This window comes from Sciurus carolinensis, chromosome 10 (assembly GCF_902686445.1).
Source record: "Sciurus carolinensis chromosome 10, mSciCar1.2, whole genome shotgun sequence".
Taxonomy (NCBI): Eukaryota; Metazoa; Chordata; class Mammalia; order Rodentia; family Sciuridae; genus Sciurus; species Sciurus carolinensis.
In genome coordinates this window covers 48,375,715-48,392,527 of record NC_062222.1, presented here as the reverse complement: position 1 = coordinate 48,392,527, position 16,813 = coordinate 48,375,715, and the positions used below count along the sequence as shown (strand labels likewise).

Sequence of the window (16,813 nt, the reverse complement as noted above, 5' to 3'; positions counted from 1 at the left end):
AGTAAGTTGGGTATGGGTTTGAGAGAAAAAAGTCAAGGATGACCCTCAAAGTTTTTAGCAGTTGGAAAAATAGAGTAGCTGACTGCAGAGACTCTGTGTGAGGATGTCTTCTGAAACTGTCCTGAGCAGGAGTCAGTTTGTCATGTTGAGTCCACTCGTGGGAGAGCCGTTGATCACCTTAGACCTTTGTACACCTTGATTGATGCTTCCCCTTGGGTTTGTGCCTCTTTAATTCCATATCCAGTAACTGCATAGACTTGCTTATAAAATGGAAGCTTACAAATCATTTGCTTTCTAGACAAGGGAATGAAGCCTAACCTCATATTTTACTGAACACTAAGCAGATGTCTGAGGTAAAGGAAAAATAGAGTTATTCTGAAGAAGCCAGCAGTCTCCCTTACCAAATATAGGTGTGGTTGGGAGAAGCCATAATTTTCCAAAGTCATCAAAGCAGAAAGTGTCTGTAATTAAAACAGTGTACATATTGAATCTAAACATTGGCTGCTTTTTAGTGAAGCTAATTCAAGACATGGGAGGAGTTTAGAAGCACAATAAACACTTCTAATGTCCTGTTGTAGTGTGTTGAATGAAGAAATGGCCACAGAAAGGAAGGCAAGCCCATCCTCATAATGGTTGAGATTTGCAGGGATGCATTGCTATGATTACAGAAAGAAAAGTAGAAGACCGATTGCCCTCCATGAGAGAGGTGCAATTTGCAGAAGCCACGTCGGTAAATGTGCTTCAGATAACTGAACCACAGACACGCATGATGGAAACTTTGGGAGCTTCCTTAGCTGATCATCTGCCATGTTCACCTGTCAGCACATCTTCCTGAAGCACAGGCAGGCTGTAGGTGCCTGAATCCTGGTTCCAAATCACTCCGCCTGACTAGAGGAGATGAGGTGCTGCAGAACAGGAGTTGGAATTGCATTCTAAATGTGGTCCACCTGCTAACACTGAGTGCTGTTTACGGTTTTGTGGTTAGAAGACTGCTAGATAATCTAGCTGTTTCCTGTGCTGCTGGCTCCATGGCTTGCCTTCATGATGAATAATGTCAGGGCTCTGTGCTCTGAACCCACTCCCATGGGAGGGTGTCCCAGCCAGTGACGGATGGCTCCTACAGCTTATAGTCCACCAGATGTGATCATAGGGGTCATCATCGTGAACCCGTGACTTCCATAGTTTTCCTGTGGCCCCCTCTCTCATCTGTCCTACAGCTCTGTGCTACCTAAAGGTCCTTCAGCCACCAACCCCAGCTGGTTTTCAGTCAAAAATTTTGTATTCTTCAGTTCTTCAATGTATATTTAGATAAATTTTGTCTTACTGATTAGGAAATTATTTTGAGGTGATTTAGTTTTTCTAAATCATTTTGCCACACCCAAGAATGTTTGGCTGGGATTGCAATGGGTCCCTTCCCTGGGAGAGCTCTCTGGGGCCAGCTCTCCCCACACCCCATCCTGGCCATAGATGGCTAAAGACTTCTCTCCTTAATAAAAGGGACAGCCTGTAAGTTTCTTGTTTGTCAGAAGCCACATTGGGCTCCCCTGTACCTAATTTATTTTTATGGGAGGCGTTTAATGGAGGTTGCAGTTGGAAGAACACTTAAGAACATTTGAGCCCCTGTCTGCTTTGGCTGTTTTGACTGATGCTTCTCTGTAGGTTTGTGCATCTTTAATTCCATATCCAGTAACTGCATAGACTTGTGTCGGGAAACAAATTAATAGTATTGAGAGTCTTCTGTGACATGTGATGGGAAGGCCCCAGTGACCTGGAAAAGAACTAGAGAAAAAAATCCATTAATCCTAACACTCTTTATTTTCCTTTCCTTCACCAGTTTTCTTTTTACCTTCTTTTTTTTTCTTTTCCTTCCTTCCTTGAAGTTCTATTTAGCATTTATACTATGCATGACCTGATGTTTTAGAATTGGCAGTGACAGTATTGAGGAATTAAGAAGACAAGAAGAAAATCCTTCCTCTGTTCTGAAAAAGCATATATAATCAAGTGTATCAGAAATCTCCATACAGTAACCCCCACTTATCTGTGGGAGTATGTTCCAACATCCACAATGGGTGCGTGAAACTGCAGATGATATTGAACTTTAGGTATACCATGTTTTTCCCATATATACATATGAGTAAAGTTAACTTATAAATTAGGCATAGTAAGAGATGAACAATAACTAATAATAGAATAATTATAACAATACTGTAATAAAAGTTCTTTAAAACTTCAGTGGCTCCAGAGGCTGAGACAGGAGGATTACAAGTTCAAAGCCAGCCTCAGCAATGGTGAAGCACTAAGCAACTCAGTGAGACCCTGTCTCTAAATAATACAAAAATAGGACTGGGGATGTGGCTAAGTGGTCAAGTGCCCTGGAGTTCAATCCCAGTACCCACCCCACAAAAAAAAAAAAAAAAAAAAACTTATGAATATTTTTCCATTTAAGCTTTCTGACCATGGTTGATGGTAAGTAACTTGAGACTCTTGAAAACAAAACCACAGATATGGGGGGACACTGAATGCAGAGGAAAAGGGGTTATCTCAGCTACTGATTTGTTTACACTGTTGACCCCAAGTAAAGGGACTAAGGGTTTTAAGTATTTCTGCCTTCAGAAAATTATAGAGTTGAGATATGTGAGTAGAGAAAAAAAATATTATGGTTTCAAAATGAAGAATAATGTGTCCTTTGAAATGGAGAACACAGTGGTTAGGCAGAGAATATGTACCTTTTTATTTGATCTCAGTGTTGGCAGTAGTTGTACCAACCGCATCAGAAGAAATTCCTCAAGGATTGTGCTGGTCTGATAAAGCACATGGCTTGATTGAATCCTTGATACCAAGGGCTTGTCACAGTATATTATGTAGCTTGTCACATGCCTCTGTGGGGTATGCCTGAAGTGAGTCATGCAGCTCTGACAACAGTCTAACAGTCTGCACACTTTTAAAGGGGGTGAAACTCTTTTCAAGGCTCCAGTTGCATTTCTCACCCTTCCTCTAAGCCTGTGTTTTCATTTTCTCTGCAGTGCCTCATTCTTAACTGCCAAGCAATCATGGTATGTTCACCTTTTTACAAGAGTCTTTTTTTTTTTTTTTTTTTTTTTTTTTTTTTTGCGGTACTGGGGATCGAACTCAGGGCCTTGTGCTTGCAAGGCAAGCACTCTACCAGCTGAGCTATCTCCCCAGCCCCTTTACAAGAGTCTTTTAAATACCAGAAGGCTTTCTGGATCCATATGATTTTTTAAATCAGGAGATTTTTTAGTACCCTACGAAGGATATTTTAGGCGAGGATTCTTGACCCAGTTCCTTATTGTCCTGGATAGGATTGTTTGCCACCTGCTTTGGGGGACTGACTTCATTTCTCTACTCCTAGACTCTCACCTACCTGTGCACATTCTGACCCTCCTATACCATGCGTCCACTTGCACAAGATTTGACTGTGTTCACACCACCGAACAGCATCACCATCATGGAGACTGGGCAGCCATGGGCCAGGGATCAGTTTCTCAGAAGGCAGCATGTCATATGCCTGTCCCCCAGATTCCAAAGGAATAGTCAGTAATGGACTCTCTCTATTTCTCTTCCATGGACTATTTCTTAATTTCAATTTTCTTTTTTTTTTTTTTTTTTTTTTTTTTTTTGCGATGCTGGGGATTGAACCCAGGTCCTTGTGCTTGCAAGCTATCTCCCCAGCCCTATCCTTTGATTTTCGAAGCCTCTTGGCATCATTCTAGACTCTTCTGAAACCCTCCATGTCACTCCTCCCAGCATTTCTGTATTCTAATCTTCTGTGTCTACTATTTGAACCAACTCCTTCCTGTGTGCTTAAAGTTTAATAGGGTGTAAACTTTTGCCTGTTGTCTGCACTTCCTGACTCAGCCCAACATCATTTTCCATTTCACCTAAATGGTTTCTAGGAGGTTTAGACAGTGCCCCTGACCATGGCAGCCCTCTCTTGACCCCCTGCCACAACACATAGGTTCTTTCAGGGATATTTTTCCTGATCAAAGCTGGTCATTTTTAAATCTGCCAGTATATCGTTAATCTGTCATTTTCAAACCTATTTGAATGATTTAATGAGTTTCAGCTCCTCATTTTAACTCTAGTGTTTTGCTCAGGCATCAATATAGCTGTTATGTATACTTGAGGCTGCCCACTTAATACAAGGTACGACTGCACTGCAGAATATTAGTAATGTGGTATGCAACGGAATCAAATATTAACTGTCCCAAACCTCCACATCCCCCTGCAAAAAGGGAAGAAAGTAGCTTTGCTCTGCTTTTTAGTGCACAACTGTGGTGAAGTCATTGGTTATTAATATTTTTAAAAGCTTTGCCCAAGGACACAATACCACCAAAACATATTATTAGTAACATATTGAATAATTTAAAAGGTGTCAATAAAGCTGGCCAGTGCAATGCATGGAACCTAGTTTGAGGACCTTCCCCTTGGATTCTTTTTGACATTTTAAATTAGAAGGGGAAAAAATCACATCCTGGTGACCTTTCTGTCACACACTTAGACTGAAACAGAATTTTTATAAGTTTGTAAATTTTCTTCTGAATCTTCTTCTGTCATTTAGCTCAATGGAGACTCTCAGGCAAAAATACAGCGGATTCTCCGGTTGATTTCTGGTGGTGGATTGTCCATAACTGGATCACACATCTTGTGTGGAGACTTCCTCTTCAGCGGTCACACAGTCGTGCTGACACTTACATATTTGTTCATCAAAGAATGTAAGTAATAGCTCATTCCCACATAATTGATTGCTATAGTGGAGGGGTCCCTTGGCTCTGAAATGGATGGGAGCCCTTATTCTATTGGGGTTGATAACGATAAAAGACAGATATAAAAACATTTGTGTGTGTGTGATCATTTCAAATAATTAGTTGTGACCACCAAAGGCTTAAAACCTGGCTGTGGCTTCTCTCTGGCATTTAGCATACTTCCCAAACAACTCAAGGTATGAAAACCTTTATTAATATTGGAACCAAGAGAACTTACAGTTCACTGCAAAAAGCATTAGTCCATTCTAATGTAAATGAACTTTGAATTATTTGTCTGACCCTTCCATTCCATGATTCCAGGGAAATTCTTTTGTGTCCCCCTTTTAAACCATTTCTGTATCCCACTTTATTTCAATTCCATTATTTTCCAGCCATCTTCTATGTTTTTCTAGACATCTTATCTTGATGGGACATTTTGCCAGCTCCAGTTATCTTCTTCTTAAGAAGAAACCTGGAGGCAAGAACTTGAAATCTCTTTCCATATTTGTATACACATTTTCCATTATACAGAATCCTTGTTTTTCTAGTAACTTTCATTGATGAAATACTATCTTATTCATTGTCAGGTGAGGCTTGGTTGTGGCTATCTATCAGATCCCAATTTTGTAGATTTCAGAGGTTTTGGACCATTTGGGCCCATTATCTCGGAATTCTTCTGAAATGCCTCTTCCTTCATGTATGCAAGGCTGCTCAGTGTTCACCTTCATCTTTAGATCCAAGAGGCCTCCTGCTAGTGTTCTTAGATGCTCATCTCAGTTCTCTTCACTTCACCTGTAGAAAAGGTATCTATGTTAGAGAAATGCAGAGAGAGACCTCCCCTCCCCCTCCTTCTTGCTCTTTCCTCCTCTCTTGGCCTTTCATTAATCCAGGTAGGTTTAGTTAAGTGCAGGGTGTTTGTCATGCTTGGTTTAAAGGCCAAGGGTTTCTACACCTTACCTTTATCTCCACTCACTCTATGTGTAGAGTGAGAGGTTGCGGGGTCAGGGTCGGTGTCTAAATCTCACTGTATGCCAATATCAGGGGATGGACTCTTCTTGAAATTTAATCATTATATTCTAATACCTAATTATTGATTCTGAAAAGAGCATTGTTCATATTTCTAACTCCAAGTTTTGCCAGGGGAAATTCCATCTGTATATAAGTTATTTTCTACTCTACAGTTACATTTAGTTGTAGGACCTTCACTCTAGTTTGAAGATCATAAGGAGCTTATGAAAGAGGCTGGGGTGGGGAGGATTAGAGGGTCAGAGCAAAGACCCTGTGAGTCAAAACCCACAGAATAATGAAGAGAAAACACTCCAGGAAACTTACCGCCAGTTTTCCAAAATAACTGAGGAACAAAGTGATATTAACACTAGTAGCATATAGGTGATACTACTACTTCTAAGCCACGTACTATTCTGAGCCCTCAATGCAAATTAACTCATTTTATCCTTGCAACAGGGAGGCACTGTTTTCCCCCAGTCTTTCTTCTTAAGCACAGAAAAAGAGACTTGGCCATGGACCACAGCCAGATTTTGGAGGATCAGGTATTCAGACTCAAGCTGGCTGACCTCAGAGATTCTGGTCCTCAATTCTTGGCTTTTTAGGATTTTAGGAAATTTGAGTTATCTGACCTTATAGAATTGCCAAGGAATAGTCTACCTATCTATAAACGAGGTACATTTTTCATTACTGTTCTTTTACCTCAGAGCAATAGCAGGGCAACTTGTAATCAACTTCATGCTTTGATGAAGGTCACACAGGATGTAGAAACCTTTTTTTCCCAAGACTCTCTCCCATCAACTGGGGTTTTCAAAGTTGTATGTAAAGGATTATATTCTTTTTTCCAATTTTTGGTGAGAGATAAAATGTCAAGTCTTTAATACTACAAACTCAGCTTCATAACCAGTTTATATATAAGCAGGGTCTTCCACATTTGGGCCTGTTTTCTATGCCATCAGAGAAAAGTAACCTTCCAAATTACACCATGTGTCGTCGTTTTGAGGAAGCAGCAGTTCTAGTGGTTTCTTTGAAAAGTCTGCTTCTAGAATGACATGCATCATGTATATATGTCTGGCTCTCCTGCCTTTTAATCAGCCTGAATTCTTGTTTGCTTTCTTGTCATGAGTGGATTTAAATTTAGTTGTGAGACCAAATGAAAAGGTGGGACCAGGACCGTTTTGTGGTTTAACAAAAGAGGGCTTTACACAATTGTGCAGATATCACTGGGGCCTAGATTCCTTATGAAATTTACCTGGAGAAATCAGCCATGCTCTTAATCCCAAACGTTTGGCTAGGCAAGATCACTTTCATTCTTAACCTTGCCACCACTCCAAGTCCACTGTCACTGTTATTCAATGCCCATGACGTTCAAGATCCCACACAGACAGTGAACTCAGTTAATATTTGTGTCATCTTTTAGCTCCATGTTGTGGGTAGAATGGAGAACAAAGAGGATTACCATTTTGCCATTTTACTTTCAAAACAGCTTTGCGGGGAAAGAGGGTCAGCCAGTGTTCTGAATTCATGAGTAGTGGTCCCACTGCAGTGGTAGCATCATGGAAAAATGCTAGGGTTTCCAGTTATTCTTAAAACCTCGTGAGTAGTAGTACAGTGACCATTCAGGCCACCTCTTTCTTCCTTACCTACTTCAGCTTTGCTTCTTGTGATGAAAAAAATACAGAATAGTTCTGGTTTGCCTGAACATTTTGAATTGTTCATAAATACCCATTAAGCAGGGGGTTGGCATGAGACCTTAGGAGGGCTGGAGTTTGTGATGCTGGAGGATGAACATTTAGCATCTACATGTCCTGTCCAGTTTTCATCTTCTGAGTCTAATGGATCAACAGATTCATCTTAGACCCCTCAGGCTCTAAGACTAAAGTATCTCCCAGCATCAAAATTCTGGGTTTTGCTGGGCATGGTAGTGCATGCCTATAATCCCAGCAACTCGGGAGGCTGAGGCAGGAGGATCTTGAGTTCAGAGCCAGCCTCAGCAACTTAGAGAGGCCCTAAACAACTTAGTGAGACCCTGTATCTAAATAAAATTACCAAAAGGGATGGGGTGTGGCTCAGTGGTTAAGCACTCTGGGTTTAATCCCCAGTACAAAAAAAAAAAAAAAAAAAAAAAAACTGGGTTTCTTTGAGTTACCTTGGAGAACTTGGTTGTACAATGAAGCAATTGAATGAATATAGCACATCCAGAACTAGAAAATGCAAATATAAGTTTATTTTTTCTTACCGTTCTCCCTGGGACCAAGAGAGCAACAGCTTTTTTTATCACAGAAAAGATTTTGTATTTGAATGATAACTGACTTGGTGTTTCATCTGAAGTTCTAGAAAGGCAGTCTTTTGTTAGTCAACCATTCTTCTACACTGGAAAGCAAATATCAGCTGTGAATATAAAAAAGTTAAATAGGAAATAAATTTCAGTTTATTGGATTATTAAACTTTTATTGTGAACCAATAAAGCTTTAAAATAGAAAAAAAGAAATGAAACAGATGACCAAGTAATTAGAGATGAACAGGTTCCATTTGTGTCTGTCATTAACATTTGGGTGAGAAATTCCTGAGGTATTCTCAACCGGTTTAACTCCACCAATTCTGCAATTCTTTCTAACAGCTAATCAATGGAATGAACATCTAAGTGGCCTTAGCAGGAAGGCTAAAGATCTATAAGTGGATGGGCAAGACTTGTAAGGTTTTCATAGGCTGTGCTGCTTCACAGTGCTGTTGGCAACAACAGTACGAAATTGCCAAGAGTGAAGTTATTGCTTGCCACAGAGCCACTCCCTGTCCCTCCCCAGACACATGGAGAAACATTTATAACCTGAAAATTTATAACCTGAAATTTCCCCTGCTTTTACATTTTGTTCCCTTGTTTTCATGAACAAAGTACCTTTTCTTTTGACTCCTGCTGTTTCTCTTGCCAGTGTGGTTCCTTATGTGAGCCAGTAGGAGCCAATTCCAGCCAACCTCCTAAGCAATTCCATCCTCTTCCTTATTAAGCAGCTTATTAGCAAGGGCAAGGTCTTGAATACCTATTGTTATGAGAGACTGCCTCCCCCACCTGGTGAATGACAATTATACCTGCTCTTCCCATGGTCCCCTCACCCCTTCTCCTACCTGAGCAAATCCTGGAAGGTTCATAGTGACTCATTGTGGCTTCTCACTTTTCTCCTTCCAGTAATTTCCCTATCCCAGATTACTCTGCTCCAGGTCATTAGGACAGATCGTAGTCATTAAATTAATCTCTGGGGGCTGTGGGTATAGATCAGCAGTAGAGTATTTTCTTAGCATGAGCAAGACCCTGGGTTCAATCCCCAGCTCCACAATAAATAAATAAACAAATAAATAAATGATCATCTCTGGGAATCTTATTAACGCTATAATTTTTCCACTGTCCAGATTCGCCTCGTCACTTCTGGTGGTATCATTTAATCTGCTGGCTGCTGAGTGCCGCCGGGATCATCTGCATTCTTGTAGCGCATGAACACTACACTGTTGATGTGATCATTGCTTATTATATCACAACACGGCTCTTTTGGTGGTACCATTCGATGGCCAATGAAAAGGTGAGAGCAGTGACAATCCTCGAATGGTTTCTTTTCTTGCAATTCGGAGGACCCCTTTTCAGACTGTGGGGTTTGAGAGAGCTTCATGGGAATAACTGCTGGCACCACCCAGATGTGGGGTTCAGTCAGTCCACTTACACTTAGAGCCAGGCCAAATAACTTCACAAATAGAAATGTAAAGATAAAAATGCTGTAAAATCACAGAGCACATTACAGTGTTTTAGTAATTTGGCTGATTTATACTGGAATTGAGGAGATATATGTACTAAATTAAAATTTAGGAACCGTCTCTATAGAAGTATCATGGTACAGCTTGGTACCTGCTCCCTGCCCTCGAAGCACATACATCAATGTTCAGAAAAGGAGACAGCCATATAATTTTTAATCAGGCAAAATGAATATCTTGTGAATTACTGGCTTTGGTATATCTTTGGATGATTGGTGCCCTCTGGCTTCCCTTCTGATCCTTCCTTATTTGTTTCTGCTTCTTCCTATTCCCAGGTGAACTGTTCTTTCTTCTATTCATTCTTGCAGAGCTTGCTCATATACCACCACTTCTGGAAAGCCTTCCCTAACTCCTCTCTTCCTCTGGTCCAAGGTAGACCTGTTCCTCCCCTGCTCTTTTTTAAGTCTTGATGTGTTTTCTTGGTATAACAGAATTGGTCTGTGTACTTTGACTTCCTTATCTTTGAATAGACTTTGACATATTGTCTGGTACCTACAATGTTTGGAGAATTTGTGATTGATATGTCTTTCTGGAAAGATCTACATCCATCTCTTGGTGTCCACTGATAAATACCTTTTCTATGCATTCCTTTATCGTTCCTTGTAGTTCTGTCTCCTGTAGTCTCCTGTTTCCATTTTCCTTCTTAACACTTCCATCTAGATGCCTCTTCACTCTACTGAACCAGAATTTTCATCTGTCCTCTTAAATATGTTCAGCCTCTCAGATCTTGTTGGCCACTAGATGTGACACTCACATATCCGAAAAATTATTACTCCTGAACACCATTCCCAAGTCTCCATTCTTACTGGAATTGTAAGCAGAAGAAATGGCATGAGCCTCAAACAGGAAAAGATGCCTTGGTATGTTGAGGACCAGAGTCACAGGAAAAGGGGTGACAGCACTTACTGCCATGGGACACAGACTCTGCCTCCCCTGTTAAATTAAATGAATGACCATTTAATTAAGGAAAAGGGGGGACAAATCATGAAAGATGTCTCATTTCACTTTTTTCCTACCCTTTGCAGAACTTGAAAGTCTCTTCACAGACTAATTTCTTGTCTCGAGCGTGGTGGTTCCCCATCTTTTATTTTTTTGAGAAAAATGTACAAGGCTCAATTCCTTGCTGCTTCTCCTGGCCACTGTCTTGGCCTCCTGGCTGCTTCAAGTCATCATGCAAAAAGTACTCACGGGTCCAAAAGATTGGTGAGGATAACGAGAAGTCTACCTGAGGGTCCAGAGGCACCAGCTCTTACACCAAAAGAGTTTCATGCTGCAACCAAAGGTATAGCTTTGTTTTTATTTTAGGAAAAACAGACTGGTAAATGAAGACGTGGACCAAATTTTGTGTAAATGATTGGAAAGATGAACAAAGTATTACTTTTTGACTGTTTTTTTTTTTTTTTAATTCAGCCTGAGAAAGATATATTTTCCTGCAGCTCTTCATTCATTGGAGACAAGCCCCCATCCTGGGATTTTACTAGTGAGCTTGTTAAAGAGGTGCCAAAGAACATATTACCCGTTTTCTTATTCTTTCTCCACTAAAATCTTCTACTTCAGCATTCTTTCAGGATATTTTTTTCCTCCCAGGGTCAGAAGAATTTGTTAATGTTTTGAATAAAATGTCTGGATGTATACAGCCACTGTGTAAATAGAATAACCTAATGTTGAAAGTGGTTTTTAGCATTAGGCTACTATAATGGGGGGCCGTCCATGGCTGCAAGTCACGTTTGGGTGCACTTTGCTTCTACCCTGTCACAGGGAAGGTTAGGGGGAGTCTAGGGATACGCTCTGCTGCTACCACCCTATGCACTATGTATCACTTTTACCCTTAAGTTTTTAACTGATAATTTTATCTTTTTTTAAAATAAGATGATCCAAGGAAATATGAAAGTATACGACACACCCACAGATTTTACACGTGTGTAAATATTTCATTTATATATCTCTGACAGATACACAGGAAGCACGGGGTTATTTCTGCTAAGGAATGACCCTCATGCACACACTTAGATGCAGCCTGACTGGCAGATTTGTATCTGGGACCCCAGGGATGTCGACTGCACCAACACAGGCTGAAAACACACGTGTGTGAACTGGTACTCACACCCCTTGGGGAACAAGCATGTATTTCCCTTCCAGCCCAGGCACTGGTGTAAGGTCTGTTTTAGGGTTCCTAATTAGAACCCCAAAAGGTATTTGGGCACATTTTATTAAAAATTATTCCTTCCTAGTTCAATTGTACTTTATGGAAAAAACAAGATGAAGCCTGAAAGTTTAACGTACCTTTGCCTTTTATCAATAGCCTCAGCTCCCATACACTCTTCGTAAGGACACCTTACGAAGACCACTGAGTAATTTGACTTTTACCCTGTGAAAATTAATACATGGTGCTGCTCTTTAATATGCTGTTGGAATCAGCATGTTAGACAGGCACAGCTACACAGGAAAGGGGGATAATTGTTTCTAAATTTCATTGAGGTTATATAAAACAGGTGGATTTTAAAAATCTGCTCAGATTTAATATGATCAGGTTTAGTCCTTTATTTACTGCTATTGAAATTTTTGGATAATTCTTGGCTTAAATTCTTAACTACTTTAAGGTCAATTTGTAAGACTTCTAGTAACCTTAGAAAAAGTTGTAAGGGCAGAGGTTAAAGAGGCCAGTGTGTTGGGATGTGGCAGTTACATGTATATTAAAGGTGAAATTTCCTCTTAGATGGGAAACATCCCTAAATTTCTCATTATAAACAAGTCAGTCTTGATTATACAAAATTGACCATTAAATTGCTTGAGAAAAGCACAATATAGATTTGTTCAGAAGGGTCATCATCCTTTGGTGCTAAAATTCTATGTAGTTTTCAGAGTGTTGTTTTGTTTTGTTTTCCTCTGTGTAATAGAATCACTAAAGGAAAAGTGGTTGAATTCAAAGACAGGGAGAAGGCTCTCTAATCTGGTTATTTTAAATAAATATTGAAACTTTAACCATCTTTGACAGATTTTGAAACACGAGGATTTTTCCAGTATTTTTATTAAATAAAATGATAATAAACATATACCTTGGGTGTTTAGGCATCATTCTATGTAATTTTTGCCAACATTTGTCTTTTAAAGATTGCCACTTGTTGTAGAACAAGGTGTTCCTCTTGAAAACACTGACTTTAAATTCCCATTGTCTGATTAGGAAGAAAATCATCTGACACTTGAAGCCTGGATTCTGCTCCTTGAGCCTCTAATTCAAATAAAACAATCAAATATACCTTAGAGCCTTACTCAGCTGTGTCTTGGATAACCCACTTTTCTCCAATTGAATAAGGAAAAGTGCTTAAGCTTTAAAAAGACTTGTGTATTGATTATTGGACACCTTTGAAGCAGTAAGCCTTGCACTTTCATCAAGTAATCCAGTTTTTAAAAAAATAATATCTTCACCTTCTCAAGGACCTTAAAAACACCTGTGACCCCAGGTGTAGACACTACCACTCCCATGTTGTCTACACATGATGTGTGTCATAGCTCTCTGACAGGTGCTGAGGAGGAATGTGGCTTGAAAATAAGGGGTGGGGGTGGTTCAAAGATTCAAGATGAGAAAAGAAGAGAAATAGTAAAACTACTCATTTACATGTAGGAGAGCAAACATGGGATTTAACCCAACATGCCAGTCTGAGATAGAAAACAATTATGATCTTGACTTTGAAACAACAAATTTTTGCAACATCTTTTCTTTGCCAGTTAAGATTCACATCTTATCCATTATCCATGTTTTTGCAAGCCTGTGCTCCTATTGAAGCTTTTTCCTGTAATTTAGTCCCTCTATGAAATAGCTATAATATATAATGTCTATAAATTATGCTACATTTTTTCCTGAATTCTTTCCAATGGAAACGAAGTTCTCTCAGATTCTAGTGTTCGAGCTCCTCCATTAGATCTGAAAAAGAAAGCACTCTTCCCCTAGTTCCATCCGAACAAATGGCGAATTTGTCATTTAATTTACTGGCATGTTGGGCTCTCTGGAGAGTGAACTTGAAATCTGTTTTGTGGGTGACGTGGCATTTGGGTCACTGGCAAGGGGGTGTCTTTGCTGTCTTATCAGCGCCCTCTTGTGGCCATAGGTTCTATGTCTTCGAACGCAGAGGTCACTTTGTAGTAAAGTATTTTCAAGTTTTTAAAAGGCATTTGTTTTTCTATTTTTGCCAATCCAAAAGTATGGGGGAAAAGTTATTTTAGAGACATTTTAAACCCTTCCCACATCGAAAATGTGCTCAGAGTATAGGAAGCTGCAATTTGAATCTTTCATCCATATGATCAAAGAAAATTTGCAGACCATTTTTACCTCTCACTACACAATCATTAATGTCTCCCTTTATAACTACCTACACTTTTGTTTACTTTGAAACCCCAAGTCAGCTGTCTTTCTTATTTTTTAAAATTTACGTGCTTGAACTCATAGTTTTTTCTTTAATTAAAAGTTCACATCTTGTTTCTTGAATATTTTGAACATTTCTTTTGTTGTTGTTGTTTTAATTTTGTACTGTAAAACTGATTAAAAACTTAAGCCGGTCTTAACACACTCACCTCTGTAGTGTAATGAAGTGTGAGAAGGAATTTAATAAATGAGTTTACATGTTTAAATCAAGCATATTATAAGTTATGTGTAATGTGTTGAAGGCTGTTCTGTTTATGTGTATAAAGATTCCTCATATTTGTGTTTTCAATGTCATTATGTTGCAATAATTTAACTCCTTTGACTCAGTTGCTAAAAATATTTCTTTTATGAAGAAGTGCTCTTGACTTCATTATCCAAACACTGAAAATCATGTCAAAGGTACCCAAAGATAAGTCTTTACAGACAGACACCTTGTAAGTTCTGAGTTATTTTTACTTAATAACTATACTGTGTTCTAAATGAATCATGAAAGAATAATGCTGTATTGTGGAATTATTTTAAATTGTCCTTTAAAAGAAAAACTACAAACATAAGCTAATCTAGTTGCCAAGTTGGAATTCATTATTTAATTTACCTCCTATGCAATGATTAATGCTGCAAAATGTATGGTTATGTTACAGTATATTCACAAAAGAAATACTATTACAAAGTTTTGAGAGGTAGCCAGTTGCATTCTTTTGGAAATTTACTGTACTGTTTCAATGTGTTAAGTGCCTTGTTGTAAAGTAAAATTTTAAGTCTAGAACTCATTATTTTCCTGACATATATTTTCATTATGATATCTACTGTATGCTATCGAATAGTTTATTAATCAAACATGTAAATTTCAGAAACTCTTGTCTCCTGCCCACCAGTACCTTAATCATTGACCTATCATATGAGATTTGAATTCAGGTTCTTTTTCTTTTCTTTTCTTTCTTTTTTTTTTTTTTTAAAGAGGAAATTTTCTTTGTTTAGAAATATTTTCCATGCTTGTGCTTTTATATTTGTAAAAACATTTCAGGAGGAATTTAGAAGTATAACTGCTGTTTATACTTCTAAAAGTACCATCTTACATTTACATTTTAAGTGCCTAATTGTTAGTTAAACTAATTTATGTTTCTATTCAAAAGAGGATTTGTGTACTTGGTTTTTAATCTCATTTGTTTTGCTTTAAAGAGCCTATACTTTGTATTTATCCAATAAACCACAGTGACATCAACAGTCTTTTCAAAATGAGTATTAGTGTTTCTTTCAACTTAACAAAATGTGTTCTTATGTTTATTTAGTAGTAGAGTACTTAATAAAACCACAAGAGGGTTATTTTCTTCTAGCACTATTTTTAAAATAAGGTAACAACTTTCAATGAATGGAACTGTGAGTCAACAGGACAGTATTATTTTTCCTGCCCTTAGATTAAAAGTAAAAAATAAGGTACAACAATATAAGTTCATGTATGGAAAAAAATCAGTTGCACACTTGATGATTCTGATTTCCTGTTTACAAATGGACAAAACTCATTAATTCTTCAAGGAAAACAAAGTCCTGTCACTCGTTTTTGAAAGAAATGTCTCCACGTGCCTCCACAGAGGGGCCTGAGGCTAATGTCCTCAACTGGATTCCTTAGTCTTTGCCAAAGCAGGTTGCAGGAAGTCGTTGTTAGACCCCTTGATGAAAGATGAGAGCATCACCCCTGCCCAAAAGTCATAGTTAGTGAAAGTAGTTCAGTGGGTCAAAGGCAGTAGGATAAGATACTGAGGCTCAAAGATCAGGTATTGAATATAGTGAAGTTTTTATCTTTGGATTACCTGGAAATGATAGAGAAAGGTTTGTAAAGTTTTTTCACCACATCCACCCAGGCCTTGGATGGAAAGTTCATCGCACTTGATTCCTGTCCTTTTTGAAACACTGCATGCTGATTTTGCTGGTCATGGCCTCAGACTGCCTTATGCCCTTATCGAGAATGTGTACAAGTGGCTAATGTGAACTCTGGCTCTTCATACAGGGGACTGGGCAACTTTTATTAATGGGTGTATTCATTCTGGGTTCCATTGTTCTCTCTTGTATGAAAACTTTGAATACCTATGAGAGGGTAAAAACCTCTGGACATTTTTGAAAGTGGTGATGAGAGAAAAAAAATTTCAAATGGTAATTCTCTCTCTCTCTCTTTTTTTTGGTACCCGGGATTAAACTCAGGGGCACTCAACCACTGAGCCACATCCCCAGTCCTATTTGGTATTTTATTAGAGACAGGGTCTCACTGAGTTGCTTAGCACCTTGCCATTGCTGAGGCTGACTTTGAACTCACAATCCTCCTGTGTCAGCCTCCCAATCCACTGGAATTACAAGTTTGCACTACCTCGCCTGGTGGGTAATTCTCTTTTTTAAGCCAACTCCAATAAGTAATTAGTATGCAACTCTACACCCAGTTAAAGTGGCATTTTGAATCATTAATAATGGTAAGTAAGATTCATAAGTAATAACCACTTCAAAACAAAAGTAAGAATGGTTGGTAGGAGCTGGCTGCAGTGATGCATGACTTTAATGTCAGTGACTGGAGGCTTTAGCAGGAGGATTTCAAGTCCAAGGCCAGTATCATCAATTTAGCAAGACCCTGTCTCAAAGTCTTAAAAAAATAAGTGAAAAGGATTGGGGATGTAGTTCAGAGGCAACGTACCCCTGGATTCAATCCCTAGTACCAAAAAATAAAAAAGAATGATTGGCAGAAAAAAATGATCACCATGTATGCATGGTTTGAGACTTCTACTTCACAGTTGTTGATTTTACCATTAGGGTGTGGTGGTGTGTCCAAGTCCTGACATCAGTG

The 16,813-nt window shown here is 38.8% G+C and overlaps 1 protein-coding gene across 8 annotated transcripts in view; it reads left to right on the top strand.

The window, feature by feature from the left end:
* The window catches only part of Sgms2 (sphingomyelin synthase 2), an 84,120-nt gene extending 68,907 nt beyond the window's left edge, over window positions 1-15,213 (top strand). For 6 of the 8 annotated variants that reach the window (XM_047566564.1, XM_047566560.1, XM_047566562.1 and 3 more), the window contains 3 exons: window positions 4,580-4,733; window positions 9,174-9,340; window positions 10,592-15,213. In XM_047566564.1, the coding sequence (XP_047422520.1) occupies window positions 4,580-4,733; window positions 9,174-9,340; window positions 10,592-10,795 (525 nt within the window). In that variant the 3' untranslated portion in view covers window positions 10,796-15,213. The remainder of the gene's footprint in view (window positions 1-4,579; window positions 4,734-9,173; window positions 9,341-10,591) is intronic. The other 2 variants (XR_007110509.1, XM_047566566.1) reach the window with 2 other exon arrangements.
* Window positions 15,214-16,813: the final 1,600 nt, after the last annotated feature.